Genomic DNA, 16647 nt, shown 5'->3' on the forward strand with positions numbered 1-16647 from the left:
GAAACATTACAGGCATTTTTGTTGTGACAGTTTTTTGATGAAAGAAGTTATATTTAGTGAAGCCTGAAGACCTGATAGCATGTGTCCATGTGTGCCCTTGTGTTTAAAGTACGTCTTACCTTTAATACCTTTAACTGGAGGTGTTTTGGCTTTGTTTGTGTGTTATCAAGGTGCTAACTGAAGAGCAAAACTCAGAGTCCTACAACATTTGTTCTTCTGGTACTCCAGAAGCCTACTCTGAGTCAATCAGTGATTTTTCACAGACGACATCTAATCTATGAGTATAAATGACTTTGCACTCTTATTATGCCTTAATTGAAGTGCACCAATGTGAAATTGCAGTAGATGGAGCAGCAGTGATTTTAGCCTCAATTAACTTTGGGAGGATTTTAGTCTCTTTTCCTTCCCTTTCCTTGAACTAGGGACAATTATTTGACATCTCATATTTATTTAAACTGCTGCTAGAAAATTTAGAGGATAGACATGTGACCAGGTGCTTCAGAAGACTGCTTGGAAGAGATGCACAGGATTTGTATGTATGATTTGTATATTAATATATATCTACTGTGTCCTACTGTTTTGTTTAACAGATAAGCAGTCAGCAGTAGCCAAATCCCTCAGGATTCTGCTGGGGTGAAATAGTTTAATAGCAATCATAGCAATATTTTTTTCTTTTTTTTTTTTTTTTTTTTTTTTAATAGCAGTTACTGTCTCTACAACATCCTTATCCCATTCTTGACTCTTCAGTTCCCTTTCTTTAATTTATAGAATATTTGTTGCAAAGAAATACAGCATCTTGTCCTATGCAACAGGAAATTTAGATGCAGCAGTGTCTAAAAGCAAACACTGTACTAGGAGAGGCAGGATGCCATGTGAGAAAGGAACAGGCATATGGTGATCCAGTCAATTCTTATTTACTTCATGTTTTGCCAGAACTGATAGATATTTAGCATAAAATTAGATTTGATGCCTCTGTCTAAGTATATATGTTCTTATGAATGTTTCTGGTGTTCAGTTAATAGCAATGAAAACAGTGTGGGAATCTGGCTAGCACAAGTCTGTTTATGAAGATGGTTGTTTTCAACTTATTTTTGTCAAAATTTTCCTTGGTACCACAAATAGTCTTAAAGTACATTTGTGTTTGCTTTACTTAGTGATTTTTAGTCCCTTAGTTTGTAGTCTACAGACCTTTAATGGTCTACAAGTATAAGTCAAAAACACGCTATATTTCTTACTGTTGGACAAGTATCTCTCTCTGGGTAAGAGCATTTGCACCTCTGCTTTCCTCAACACAAATGGCAGCTGCAGTAACAAGTCATGATGTCTAACCTGATGTGATATAATTACAGAATGAGATCTGTAGTGTTGCAGTGTGCTTCAACATGCTTCACTTTAAAATTCAAACTGAAATTGGCTTGCTGCTTTCTCTGTGCTTTTTTTTTTTTTTTTTTTTTTTTTTTTAAATCAGGAGTTATTACACACAGGCTAATATAGCCATAAATAGCGTCTTCAGTAAGACAAATATGCCTGTAGGTATTGAAGGGGACAGAGCAACTTTCTGATCACTGTGCTACTTCTGCGTATTGTATTGCAGGAGGGAAACAGTTGTGGGTGTGGTGCCATAGATAGGGCAAGGAGTTTTTCAGACTGTAGAAAGTACAGCAGATTGTTACCATGGGGTAAAAATATGGCCAAGTGTTCCTAAGGATTTGTTAAGCAATGAAATTGATTCTGTCTCCCCACGTATATTTAGAAGAGCATGGTGGACATACATATCTTCATATGCATGACAGAACTCCAAGAATAATGTTGATAGTGATTAAATAAGATTAAACTTCAAAAGAGAGAAGGAAAGAGAAGAGGAAAGAGAGAGGAAGAGAGAAAGATGCAAGATAGAGAATCTTTATTTCTCACAGTTTCTCAAAACTTATTTAAATTCCCAATATGCTTCAAGTGTCTGTCTGCACTGTTCAGGCTACAGAAGTTAGATCTTGATTACTTAAGGCTCATATGTTTTTTAGCTCACACATTCAAAAGCAAGGAGGCATTTCTGTGATCTGGTATCACATCTACCTGTATTATACTGTTCATAAGACTTTCCTGAATGAAATCTTATCTGAACAGTGATATATTTTTAGAAAGTCTCCAGTTCTGATTTAAAAATGGAAGTGATATCATACTGAATGCAGTTCTTGGTAAATTGGTCCAATGGTTAATCTTTTCTATTTATTTTCAAATAAGGATATTTGAGTTCACAGTAAATTAGCACCATAATTTCTGTGTTCTGATTGAAAGATTGCACTTTCAAATAGCTGCTAGGCTTCTAACTAGTGATTTGCATATGCAGTTTTACATGAAGATTTCTGACTTCCCTTTCATCAGCTCGTAGAATATATATTAGCATTGATTGGACCCTCATTGCACATCTCAACACTGTGAAGAAGTATAAAAAATTATGGTGCTGTCCCTCTCAATGGAACTCATAATTATGATTTTCTTATTTCTTAAATATGAAATTTCCCTTCTAGTGAAATTAAATCCGTCCTTTTTCTCATCCATATACATATTCAAAATTCTGAAAAGCTAAATGATATTACTGAACACATATACTATTACACAACCAGAATGACCACTATAAAGCAAAGGTGATTTCCAGGCCCAAACTGGAAAAAGTGTTCTCTGGCATGACATAATCAATGGAAATGTGCAATATAAATGATGCTTTTGCAATCTGAATTTGAACTACATGTAGCTTTAAGTAGCTGCACATATTAAACAGCTCATTATATAGCAAAAAATTCTCAAATATATTGAGTACAATGATCTTCAAGTACCATCTGGGCTATCTTGAGAATAATGAAAATGTTCTGACCCAATCTTGAATGAAAATAGAAAGGAGATTTTTTAATGGGCCAATTTTTATATTTAAAAGCTTGCACATTAAGAATATTGGTATTTGTTAACTCTCCACTATGTCTTGTTATTGTTTGTGGGTTTTGTTTATCTTTTATTTTTATTTTTATTTTTATTGAAAGTGGGAAAGGTGAGAGGACAGATATTTGATACGATGTGCTGTGGGTTACATTTTTTTTGCATATTGTGCTACTTAAAGTAAGTAGGGCTGGAACAGCTGACCACTCAATCCCAGTGAAGTCAAGAATCTCTCCCTTGAGATATCACTTTTTTCCTCTAAGTCAGGAAGTCAAATGATGACTTTGTCTATGGACTTTTCCATTCTCCCAAGTAGTCTTTCCTTATCATTTGTGGTTCGGCTGAATGTATTTTAATAAATAAAAATCATGTTTGATTTTTATTATTCCACAATTTATCCTGTAATAAGATTTGGTTTCGCCTATGCTGTCTGTTAGGGACTATTGATTTTGTTTATATTTTTTGTTAAAGTTCTCAAAGAAGCTAGGTCATAAGAGCATTGTTATTGTATTATTTACTACTACAGTGTTGCTCATTATCCTGAGAAAATTTTGTATGCAGCTTAAAAATACTTTTAGTTTAAAGTTGTGCCACCATAGAGCATGACTCAGCTGTATACTAGCAAGTTTGAATTTTACCTTGCGGAAGGCATTAAAGCAGATGTTATCTGCTGGCAGCAGTATTGCTTACTTTTTCAAAGATGAAAATATTAATGGATATCTGCTCTTTTCAATAGCAAAAGAATATATATCTTTTTTCTGTATTTTTAAAGAAGAAAAGCAGACGATCAAATCAAACATACTCCATCTTCCCTTTGTGTCCACCTATGCCAAATGTCATTCATCAGCTCTTAGAGCTTACTTCTACTTCCTGATATGTGTCAGCACATATCACTAAAAATCCTGTAAAATGAGTTTCTGCAGCTGTGTCCCTGAGACTAGTCTTGCCTTTCCTTTTCTGTTTTCCTTTTTCAGCACATTCAGATATCAGTATTAAAAATCACTACTAGTGAACTAGCCCTGTTGCTTATACAACTGTTTTAAAGTATCTTCAAGATTATTATCAGTCTTTCATTTGACTCTTCAGCAAAGACCATCCATAATAAGCTACCACAGAGCTGATGTCTTGGGTGATCATTTGGAACCAGCTGTGCTGTATTTTGAGCACAGGTCTGACAAACAGAGGGCAGCTGAAGCCCGTTTTATCCGCACTCCCTGTGCAGAAGCCAGAATGACTCTGGCTGTAAGAGCTGCCTGCAGAGCCCAGGATAAGTTTACACTTCCCATTGTGATCCCAAATCTACCGCATCAGCTTAGAGGATTGCCTCCATGAAGCTTGTCTCTTCAGCTGATAGTTCTGTAGCAAACAGCTGACTTGGTGTGTTCCCACCATTGCCCCACATCTGACAAGCTCAGCACATGCTGTGGGAGCTGCGACCCAAGTCACGCCTGACGTGAGGGCTGGGGAGGAACAACACCAACTTGACAAACAGCACTTTGTGTGGGCCTTCCCCATAGCATGACCCCATATTCCAGCATGAGATTGTTAAGTGAACGTATTGTACGTGCGAAATACTCAGAACGTGAGAAATTGTCCATATCAGGTTTAACACGATGGACAGAGACAGTGGAAAACACTATTGACCACAAGGAGAAGAGGCAGCTGAAGCCTTTGGAAGCACTCTCAGACGTCTGTAAACTCCCCACGGAAACTTTGAAACTTTCTTACATCCTTCAGCGAATGCCTGAAATTATAATCTCAGGCTGATTCAATGTCTATGACATACTTGCCAAGACTATCACAGTATATATGAGCAACTTAGAACCACAGAATCGTAGAATTTCCTTCTGTAACAGTTGAGGATAATCTTTCAAGGACAGGAAAAACTCTGTCTTCAGGCAGACCTTTTTTTTTTTTTTTTTTTTTTTTTTTTTTTTTGTCATTTAAAGCGCTTTGATATAGCTTGTGAGAAAGAACCTGCATTTTGGAAGAAGGGGCTATTATGCTTTGGGCTGCACTGCACCCACATTGTGCCACTGTGACATTGTGTACCGTTGTGTACATCTGTGACAAAGGAATAAACTGCTCTGGTGTACGACACTTCACTCTTTTGCAATATGCCTCCACAGTCAGCCTGCTGTAATGCATCAGCACTGGCAAGTGGCAGTTGCCAGACTCAAACAGCTGTAAGGGACTTCTGTAACTTGCAGTGCTCGACTCATTTTGCCTCTCATGGGAAAACAAATGAAGTCAAATGCAAGGATGTGAAAACTTTCATTATTTCTAAGAGCTGAAAGGAAAGGCCAGCCTTTTTGTAGGCTCCAGCCTCTTTGCTAATATTGGTTCAAGGGATTTGGTACCCTTTGGAGAAGTGTTAAAAATTCCAGCAGTAAAATAGCAATGCTGGAAAAGCACATCACAGCTTATATAACACAACGCACTTTTCTCCATGTATGCTTTCAAAATTGCAAAGGACAAAGGATAAGAAGTTCCTATATGGAGAACCAATTAAGTTCTGAAAATTATTTACTTTGGTGAAATGAATAGGAATTTCCAAAGGCTAACTGCTGGAGCAATAGCACTGGCCAGAGAAGTTGGAGCTGTTGGTATATTAAAAATATAAGAGTAATTTCAGGCTATTTGTATGGAAAACACTTCCCCTTAATGTTTATAGTATGAAATCAGAGATTATAAATAAGTTTTCGAGCGATTTATGTGACCAATCACATAACCTTAGTACTAGAGTGAAAAGTGAATAGTCGCAATCGAATATGTGTATAGCATGTACACCTGTTAACAAATATTTTGCAAAAGAACATTTATTTGTGTTCAAATTGGTTGAAAATACAGTGCATTTATCTTCAAAGATTCTGATACAAATTAATCTTATATTAAAAAGGAAAAAAAAAAAAAGAAGAAAAAACATCAAAATACAATCCATGTATAAATGCAGTTTCACATATCTTAAAAAGCCAGTAAAGAGTGCCTAGTGTCCTAGCATGATACTTCACTTGCCACATGGAGTTCAGATAAAATCTTGCACTTCTGGAATCATTCATCTTATTCCTAACATGTATGTGACAGCAAGCTACAGAAAGAGATGAGAACTTTGCTAGTTTTGCAATGACTTTTTTTGCACATCAAATAAATTTGTCACAAAATTCCTGTTTGAGCAACAGCCTTTTTAGAAGACCTGCTTCTCTGATCCTTGAGCAGAGGTATATTGTAGATGTATATGAAGGTATATTTTTCTTGCTCTAAGTGTTTCGCATTCTCCTACATCTTCCTTACTGGAGTTCCTAGTCCTTTTAGTCTCCTTATCACTTATCCATTACTAAAATATGCTATTAATATTAGGGTGGGCTGGTCAGCAAAGTGAGGATCAGTATCATCAGCTTCATGAATATCATATATACACTAATGTTCACAGTGCTGCTGCCTACGTAATTCATTCAGATTAGTTACTTGATTCAAATTCAAGAGAGATGTCTAAGATGAAAACAAATGTGCTCTTTAAGTTTAACCATATTACTTAAAATTTGCTTATCTTGCTCACATTTCTAACTCAGTAGGTACAGTTTAAAGGGCAACTGGAATTTTATGTAGATGGCAATTACCATTGAATATTAATAGAGGATGTCAAACCAAAGCCCTCACCAAGGAATTTACAATCCAGAGGGAATAAAAATTACTCCCTCAAAATATGTCCTGTATTCTTCCACTATACGTTGAAGCATTTATACTTGTACAATGTAACATATGCTTTTAGCAAAATAAAAGATGACATTTGACTGCATAGGGATTTATAATAGGAAAGATAGCTAAAACACATGCCTAAACAGGTGAGCAATTTTAAAGTCTTAAGTGTTGCTGCTTTCAGTAACATAGCTCTTTGAAAAAAAATTCTTAAAGTTATACCACTTTTCACAAGGTCATGTGTTTTATTTTTAGAATAGCATTTGTTGCTGTATATTTTCTCATGGGTAGATTATTATTATTTTTTTTTTAATTTTGCAAGACATTCTGCCCCCTTTTTTCATCCGGTCACAGAAACTGCTGGGTTATGAAACACTTAAATGGCCAGACTCATCAGAGTGATGCGTTGGTTCCTGGTGATGTGAAATGGCACCTGCATATTAGCCAGCCAGAGCCTCCTCCCACTGCATCATCAAGCTGTGGACATTTTCTTACAGTAGGAAAAATTCTCTCTTGGCCTTCCCCTCTTCATTAGTTTGAATGTTCAGATTAGATCAGAGCTTAAAATAATTGAATCTAGTAAGGTTTTCAAAAATATGTTTTAACATCCCCACGTCTGTTACTTTATTTACTCTTCAAAAATACAGGAATTGTATTAGAAAAATGTTTTATCTGAATGGCAAGTATAAATCATTACCTGGGCACATAAGCCTACACAGCGTTAAAATTTATTCAAACACGAAATACAGGGCCTGATTGTGGCGCACACTGCCCATTTGTATAACAGCAGTGTAACAGACACACAGTCCAAATGAGCTTAATAAATCCCTTTCTTAATTCACAAAAGACCACGTCCTCAGTTCCATAATTCTTTTAGAGTCTGATCCTTTGGAGGAGATGGAAGAAGAGATAACCTCTCCATTCAGAATATAAAATAGCAATTGTTCACTGATGATTGGAATATTTTGAGTAGAAGGACTTAATTATAGAATAAAATTAGCTCAATCTGACCTTTTTAGAGAATAATGCAAAAATAAGGGTTTTTTTTTTGGAAGTCTTCCTGGAGTGACTAAAACAAGGAATAATTTACTTCAACTTTTTTTTCATTAGAGCAAAAGGTGGCAACGTATGATAGTAGTGTTCTTGCAGAGATGACAATCCAATGATGTTAGTAAGACAGCATTTGCAGAGATGGATAATACATTCTAAAAACTAGCTGATAGAGTCGGAAAAAAAAAAATAATTGAAGGAAAAAAAAAAAAAGACAAGCTTTCAGACATACAAACCTTTCTAGCAAGAGCAGGTTCACCTCTTTGACTCCAAATTGCTAGCTTAATATCTCGATAATGTGATGATTGTGTCCTAGAAATGCCACAGATGGAGAAATAGATTTGATATTTGTTTGTATAGTATCTGTATTAATTGCATTCTGAAAGCTCCTCCAGGGATAAAGACAACACATATTGGTACAATCTCTCTTTTGTCTGTCATAAATAAGTACTTGCACCTACAGACCAGGTATGATGTTGTGTTTTAGGGTATTTCTCTATGGATGTTTAGTTAGATAATTTTAGCTGCACTGAGGGACTTCTTGCTAGGGGAGAAAAAAAAGAAAAGAAAAGCCTCATCTGTTTTATCAGTCCTATCTCTGATTTCATGACATTTTGAATGCTTTTAAACCATGCTGGTACTACTGCATACAAGAAAAAATGCATGAACAGGTGGTGATATTAACAGGCTTCTTATGGTTCTGAAAAATGAGATAGAAATGTTTCATGTCATGAAAGTCAACATCAATAATCATCCATCTTGTGTAGATATGGAAGTCAGCCAATGTGGTTCTTGTTGAGGAGGCGTGAGATATTTTTTTTGCATCAGAGATGTTGCTCTGGACACAAGTCATAATTTGTCTAATATAGATAAATGAGGTAAATATTACTAATACTTTTTTTTTTTTTTTTAATAAACTGAAAGCTCCCCCTTCTGGCACATTTCCTGAACTGAATGCAAGTTTCTACTTTTAGCAACGAGAGACATTTCCCTTTCTTTTTAAGGTCCTTTTCACAAAACGTTCTTTAAAAAAAAACGTTCTTTAAAACTATGATTTCCCAAGGATTTCCCATTTTCCCATCAATCTTCAGGGCTTGATGTGAACTCATTTAACATCAGGGGACCGCCTTAAGGCTTTACCTATAATTTTCATCTGTTGCAGTTTTAGGCAAAGACTTGCTTGCTTCCTATTTTGCTGCATATTATGCAGAGTACAAAAACCAATTTTTTCTTAGAGCTTGAGTGTTCGCATTTGTTCTCCTTCAGGGAGATCACTGTATCTCAGCTATAACCCTACCATCTATTTTACTAATAAATGCGAGGAATCACTTTGAGATGTCTAAAGCATCTTTCTGAACCAACACTGCAGGTCTGCTCAGGGCACATCCTGCCTTAGCCCAGTGAATCTCAAAGCAGAAAAAGGGGGACAAAAAGCAAAGAATGACTTGTTTAGGGCACAATTTTGGTAACTGCTTCCAAATGCTCCCATCTTATTGGTGCCTGTGTTTCAAGGAGCACCACTGTCAATTTTTCCTGTAGTCCCTTAAATCAGTGCAATCGCTTATGTGCTTCATGACAAAATAGTTTGTCTCTAAAATTCCACGGTCGTGTACTTAGGCAAGGGGAAAACTCTCCTAGCAAGTGCAGCCATTGGATCCGGTAGTTCCCATAGATTCCTATGTTTTACATGTAATTTTGTTACAGTCTCTGGTGCCATCCCTCAACTCCAAGCAGGCTGACAAAGGCAGCAAGACTAGTTAGGAAACTCTCATTAGATTTGCTGCCATGGATTCAAAGACATCATCTCTCTGCGTCTTTAGAAATTAATTATTTATAGGGGACAACATTTTCCTGGAACACGGAGACAAGAATGAATACTTCTCTGCAGGAAAGAGTATACCAGGGCCATTCTTTGACAGCATTGGCATGCTTACCAGCACCTCTGGCAGCATGGAAGAAAATGAAAGAGAGTGAGAGAGGGTAAAATATCATCATATTCAGCTCATCTCAGTACTGAGTTGTAGTAGTAAAAGGATAATTAATTGGTTATCAGTTTCTTTCTGGGTTTCCCCTGAGTATCAAAATTATATTTTCTTCTATGGTAGTGTTGCTACTTTGCTCTTTTATATAGCAAAGTAGTAAGCGTGGCCGTTTTTGGTTGTAAAATACCAGTTATTTTAGAGACCAGTATCTAAATAACAAGTTAGTATGGCTACGGTGAATGAAGTATGTCCCTTAGACTGGGTCTGAAAGTGGGAGAATAGCTGGCCTGGCACCTCATGCCTCTTCCCTGTTTGTTCTCCATGGTAACAAAAATCAGACCTGACCTATGCAAACAAGGCTGCTCACCCTAGAGGTGGCACAGCTCAGCCACAGAGGCAGTGAGGCCAATTAGCCTCTGGTGCAGTTTACAGCAAAGAAGGCTTGTTACTATAAATGTCTACACAGTCAACAGAGCACCAAATATAAGCTTGCCATCTGAAGTCAGGTTGGAACAATAATACAGTACCGAATGACGTGTTCGTAATATATGTGGATATCAGTGCATTTGTGCACCTAGCTGTATTCTTGTTAAATCCTTACATTACATATGTATACGCACATATGTATTTCTTCTTGTAAATGTCTCAAAAGCTGCTCTTATTGTCATAGTGAAACAGTAAAGTCCTTTGAGAAACGTCTTCTGGTTTTCTCCGAGAAACTACTGTAAACGTCTTTTGAGTAGGCTGTCTACACTAAAGAGAGATAAATCCATATGACTTTAGAGTAGAAGACCCACTAATATCTAATTAATGTGGAAATAATTGTCGTAATGGTTGCATTTCTCTACAAAGCATGTACGGAAAAGCAGTTACACTGTTGATTTAGTGATTATTAAATCAGTTTCATATGCAAATTGAGGCACTGGGCTACTTCTCAATGCTGGTATTATTTAAACATTTTGGTTTTTAACCTTAGAAAATTGGAAATGTCAGCTAATGGGTTCCAAGAGCAAAACAATGTCTTTAGTCAACAGCAATTGTCTTCAAAGTTTGTATTGTCCACTGTTTAGTCAGTGGCCTCTAATGACAAAAGTAACAACAATAACAAATACCAGGGTACTGCTGGGAGCAAAGTGTAAAACAGTCATTCCAGCACCTGATACATTGCATTGTCTTTTTTCCAGTAGGAATAAAAAGGAGCAATTCCTGTGCTCTACAGATTACCCCTGAGCTCTTATCTTTTTGATGTTGGAGGGGCATGGAAACAGCTTAAATTATCTTTATCCTTTTAATGTAGATTCAATTAACTGAGGTTAATGACTGTGGACTGGAGCTCAGGGAGTTGAGTGTTGCTCACATTGTTCAACACAGCCTGTCCTGTGACATGAACTGTATTTTAGGGGAGAGCAAAGCCAATGGGAGAAATAAGGGCGGGGGAAGAGTGTGTTATTGTGAGTTAACCAAAGTCTCCAAAGAAGTTCAGTCATTGCCTGCATCTAAGGCTATCGTGGCTGCTGCTGAGTACAAAAATGCAATACACAGTTGACCAAATCCCTTAAAAATACCTTCATTGTATCTGTTTGCTAAAGCTTTACTCTTCAACCTCGTGTAATCAGCACAGAGTCTTTGGGTGTAATAAGTTGTGACCTGTTAATACTTTGAGTACTCAGCCTGTGATGTTTCTCCATCTTCCCTACATTACTACGTCGTGGTCAGAAGAGTGAATACCATAGGATTTATTTGGGCAAGAGTGCAGAATTGCAAACTGTTGTTCAGTAAATATGGAAAATTTTGTAGTTCCATAATACTTAACTACACATACTTTGGAAGTATTACTTAGAAGATTGCAACAAGATTAGTCAGAAGAGCACTCTCTAACCCTTTCTTTTTTTCATTTACATTCACAGGATTTTTGAGCACTGGGGACCAAGCAGCAAAAGGAAACTATGGCCTCCTTGATCTAATTCAAGCTTTGCGATGGACTAGTGAAAATATTGGGTTCTTTGGTGGTGACCCATTAAGAATAACTGTTTTTGGATCTGGTGCAGGCGGTTCATGCGTCAATCTGTTGACTTTATCCCATTATTCTGAAGGTAACCGTTGGAGCAATTCAACCAAAGGTATTATGCAGGTTGCAAATTTTGACAATTTTGGTGTCTGCATGCCACCACCATTAGTACTATGTGACGCTCTGTATATTCTCTATGTTCTAAGAAAGGTTGAGTTCAGCTCAATGTTAAGCAAACTTTTGAAAGGCTGTACTAGCTGCCTTCTCCCTCAGCTCTTCTGTGCATGTTTAAATTTTGGGTCACTTTCTTCTTTTTCCTATAGAGCTTTGTTGAAACACTTTATAGCAAACTTCTGAACAGCATATGCTCAATGCATCATTTTTGTCTCTCTTCTTTCCTACCTAAGGGTGTCCTCTTTTTGGAAAACCAGTCAGTCATGCTCATAGTAGATGAGGTCATCTATATTCAGAAAGTCATGAATGGCACGTTTAGTTTCTCACGAGGAGCAGAATTTAAAGAAAACTAAAATGACACAGTTTCTCTGTTCAGGCTAATAGCTGAAATGCTTAAAAGTATTATTTTGTGTGTAGGAAAGGAGTACCTAGTTCAGAAATCTTTGGTCTGAAACTGCATGAACTTCACTTGCTGTCATCTAATAAAACAATGGTTGAATGTTTTGCATGCATGATCCAAAATTGTCAAAGCATCCAAGTTGCAAATGGATTTTCTTCTATATGTTTTTTCCTGTTCCATAACTAACACCTTTTTTTATCTACTTGAGGCAGACAGCAGGAAATTAAAAACATGCTGTTTGAGGCCCCACTTTTTTATCCCATGATTTTGGCATCAAAGTTCCACACAGTTTTTCTCACTTGCATGGCTATTGCTTATTGATTACATTACTTTTGTCTCACTGTTTTCACACATTTTTATCTGTATTGTTTTTTTTTTTTTTTTTCCCAGGGACATTGCACTGTTCCCAGTGCATACAATCCTCCACTGATTTATATTGCAGTATCTTCGTGGGAGACTAATTGGCCAGTCATAAAAAAATAATTCCACTGACATGAAAAGAGCTGCATTTACCCAATGCCATGATACAGAGCCCACTGAGGTCAATGAAAGCAACAGACTCTTTAAATCATGCCTTTAAACTATTTTAAAAGACAGAAAAATCTGTTTTTAAAAGAAATATTACACTGTAATCTGAGGGTCAACCTACTTCATCACTTTTTTATCAGAACCCACAAAAGATAACTTTTGGCATAGATTTACCTTAAGGTTGGTTGCAGAGACCTGGCTTTTCCTCCCTCCTCTTATTTGATCTTAATATTGATCTTCCTGATGTAATGTTACGCTAACATGATACGCCAATATTTACTATATCTGGACAGTTGTGTTGTCTCTTATCAGATGATTTTACTCTATCATATTCTAACACATGTCCAGAATTCTGCCAGAAACAGAATTTGTGTGGGGATACTGACATAATTATTTGCCAAGGGAGCGGATCAGAGAAATTAGGTGGGGGAAACGGATAGACGGTGGAAGGCTTAAGTCTGTGTAGGCAAAATCCAGTTGAAAATGTAAATTTTTCAGGATTTCGTTTAGGAAAAAAGCTTTATTCAGTTTTGAACAAAACAATGTGCCATACACCACGTGCTTGCTATGTTACACTTAGGGACTTTTAGACCTGCCTTTAAAAGTATTAAAATAAATTGGTCAGCTTCAAATAAGAAAAATTATTCCAAGTTTCCAAATTTTCAAACGTTTCGTCATATCTTAACATTAAAAAAAAAAAAAGTTACAAATTTTTAACCAGTCTCTTTCATAAGCTGTAAATTCGGATGCTCTCTTTGCTCCTTCATTTCCCTTTGAAAGGATCACTTGGTAGTTGAGAGGAAGCATTCAACCTCCTTCAAGATGGTGATGTTCATAACTGCCCATCTGCAAGTATGCAGAACAGCACCCATCTTTAGAAAGCACTCTGAAAATGTAGATGAATAAATGCAAATTATTATTATTTACTTTGGTGAGCCTTTGAATAGGAGTCACAAAGTGATACGATCCATTGAGCATTTAAATCTTCTTTCCATCAGTCTGAGGCCCATAAGCTATAATAATCATACACATCATCAGATAAAAATGTCATTCTCCTTCTTGCGAAATACCAATTTCTGTCAGGAATTATATGAGAAAATGAAAATAATTTTTCACACTTTTGTTCATTTTTTACAGAATGGTTTGAGAGGAGGAATATTTCCTTAAGAATTCCTCACAAGAAGGAGAGATGTTTAGTTTCATTTCCTAAGATAACTTTATGGCCAGAGAACTTGACCACTTTCACATAATCCAACATTTAAAGTTTATGTGCACTTAGCAAGCCATCCTGTTTATATCAGCATTTTCTTAATACGTAGTTTACTTTTTCTGTCCTCGTTCACAGATATTTAATAAAGCAATAAAAATAGATTTACACTATATGCAAAAAGAAAGAAAGAAACATTATGAAGTATCATGAAATACATCTTTGTGAAAATTCAGTTTTGTCATTTTGTTACATTTATTACAATGCCTGGATCCTCTGGAGTAATTCCACTGACTTTGAGCTGATTTATACTAGCTCAGTATCTGACCTTGTAAACATGCAAATATATTTTTCTTCCTTTATAGCTCAAACTCTTTCTCATTTTTTACTCATATCTTGCAAGGAAATAATATCTTGGATATGATTCTTCTTATAAATTTAAGAAGAGGCTTGAGTTTACATATTTCAGTCCCTCCACCTATCTGATTTTAAGACTTTTGGATTTGACCATAGTAAGGTCTAAAATGATTTGAAAATTCCTCTGAAGCTTGTAAAATGTTTCCTGCCAACAATTGATTCTAACTGACTTCTGAGTGTACAGAGTCTGGTACTGCAATACAGTCTGTAAAGGCATGTCTCTGATTAGATTTAGAGACTATGGAAGTCTATCAATAGAAATATGTTACTTATCAAAGTAAATGTTATGTTTTGCATTATTGAAATCAAGTTTTGAGGTAAGCTGAGTTCTTTCGCTCTGGTTCCTTTAGTTCCTTTAGAGTGTTCAGCTCTTCTTAAAACGTTAGACCAAAGATACATCTTTAGCAAAATTAAGTGAAGCCAGATGTCACTTCCACTTCCCAAATAACTCAACCAAAGTCAGTGGAATTACTTCAGGTGCCTATAAGCATAAGCAAAATCTAATTCTGACTCATATAGCTTATATTAGTACAACTTACATTTGCTATAGGCCATTTTTATATTACTCACAGGTCCAAAATGCTAGCTAAATCAGCATAAATTCAAATTAATTGCACTGAAGTCTTTGGTATTTGCTACAAGTTTATATGCAGTCAGTTCATTCACAAATAAATCATCTCTTTCATAAATGAATACCTGAACATATGATCAAATCTCTGAATTACATAGCCAAATAATGTAAAATACATAATATTCATTTTTATGTAAATGTGATCACTATAAACTTTCATTAAAAAAGACTCTCTGCAAGATCTTAACTCTCAGACATACAAATTTAATTACTGCCTTCTCATCCATTGCTCCAGAACATAAACTTTTGCTATAATACAAAATTCAAAGATATACACCTCTCAAACAAAGTTTAATCCCAAACAGAACATAAAATGGCAGTACATTGGTTTTATTTAACACATGGTCATATGCATGCATGCTGTTGATGCCTTGAAGAGACTTCTTGTATTTTCCTTCAGCCTATAAATTGTTTTAATGTCAGGAGTTTCTTTCAAGCTAATAGTATTGTGCTATATAAGGTAATACCACTTCTTTTTCTTTCTGAGTTCCTTTTGAAAGTCTGATCCTCAGCTGAACTGCACAGAGGTAGAAACATTTGCTTCAATTTATGCACATATTGCATTTATTTTGTAGACATTGCCTCTAAGATATAACGGCAGTCAGATCTCACCATCTTGTGTATTTATCTATTTTTCAGATTGTTTTCAAATATCTCTTCTGGTAAAGTTTCCTATTGTTTCAAAGAACTCCTTTGAATCTTTCAAATATATAGCTGTTTCAAGGTCACTTCAGTAGCTTTTAAATATTTCTCCCCACAGGACTTTTTCAAAGAGCAATAGCTCAAAGTGGAACAGCGCTCTCCAGCTGGGCAGTTAGTTTTCAGCCTGCAAAATACGCCAGGATGTTGGCTACAAAAGTTGGTTGCAACATGTCAGACACTGTAGAATTGGTAGAATGTCTACAGAAGAAGCCTTATAGAGAACTTGTTGACCAGGACATTCAACCAGCAAGATACCATATAGCCTTTGGACCAGTAATCGATGGCGATGTGATACCAGATGATCCTCAGATATTGATGGAACAAGGAGAATTCCTTAATTATGACATCATGTTGGGAGTTAACCAAGGGGAAGGGTTAAAATTTGTTGAAAATATTGTGGATAGTGAAGATGGCATATCAGCTAGTGATTTTGACTTTGCAGTTTCTAATTTTGTCGATAACTTGTATGGATACCCTGAAGGCAAAGATATATTGAGGGAAACCATTAAATTTATGTACACAGACTGGGCAGATCGACACAATCCTGAGACCAGAAGGAAAACACTGCTGGCTTTGTTTACTGATCACCAGTGGGTTGCACCAGCAGTGGCCACAGCAGATCTTCACTCGAATTTTGGATCGCCTACGTATTTCTATGCCTTCTACCATCATTGCCAGACAGATCAGGTACCTGCATGGGCAGATGCAGCCCATGGAGATGAGGTTCCTTACGTACTAGGAATCCCCATGATTGGTCCTACTGAATTATTTCCTTGTAATTTCTCCAAAAATGATGTCATGTTAAGTGCAGTGGTGATGACGTACTGGACAAACTTTGCAAAAACTGGGTGAGTACCAGATAATTAATAATCTTGTATACAAACTCAGGATATAACTACACAATGCTTTTCTTTTTTTTTT

General features: G+C 36.2%; 1 protein-coding gene across 9 annotated transcripts in view; it reads left to right on the plus strand.

The window, feature by feature from the left end:
- NLGN1 (neuroligin 1) overlaps positions 1 to 16647 on the plus strand; it is a 422927-nt gene that overhangs the window by 402629 nt on the left and 3651 nt on the right. For 6 of the 9 annotated variants that reach the window (XM_038183684.2, XM_038183685.2, XM_038183683.2 and 3 more), the window contains 2 exons: positions 11567 to 11779; positions 15785 to 16574. In XM_038183684.2, coding sequence (XP_038039612.1) covers positions 11567 to 11779; positions 15785 to 16574 — 1003 coding nt within the window. The remainder of the gene's footprint in view (positions 1 to 11566; positions 11780 to 15784; positions 16575 to 16647) is intronic. The other 3 variants (XM_038183686.2, XM_013097485.5, XM_038183688.2) reach the window with 1 other exon arrangement.

Source organism: Anas platyrhynchos, chromosome 9 (genome assembly GCF_047663525.1).
Source record: "Anas platyrhynchos isolate ZD024472 breed Pekin duck chromosome 9, IASCAAS_PekinDuck_T2T, whole genome shotgun sequence".
NCBI classification, from domain to species: Eukaryota; Metazoa; Chordata; class Aves; order Anseriformes; family Anatidae; genus Anas; species Anas platyrhynchos.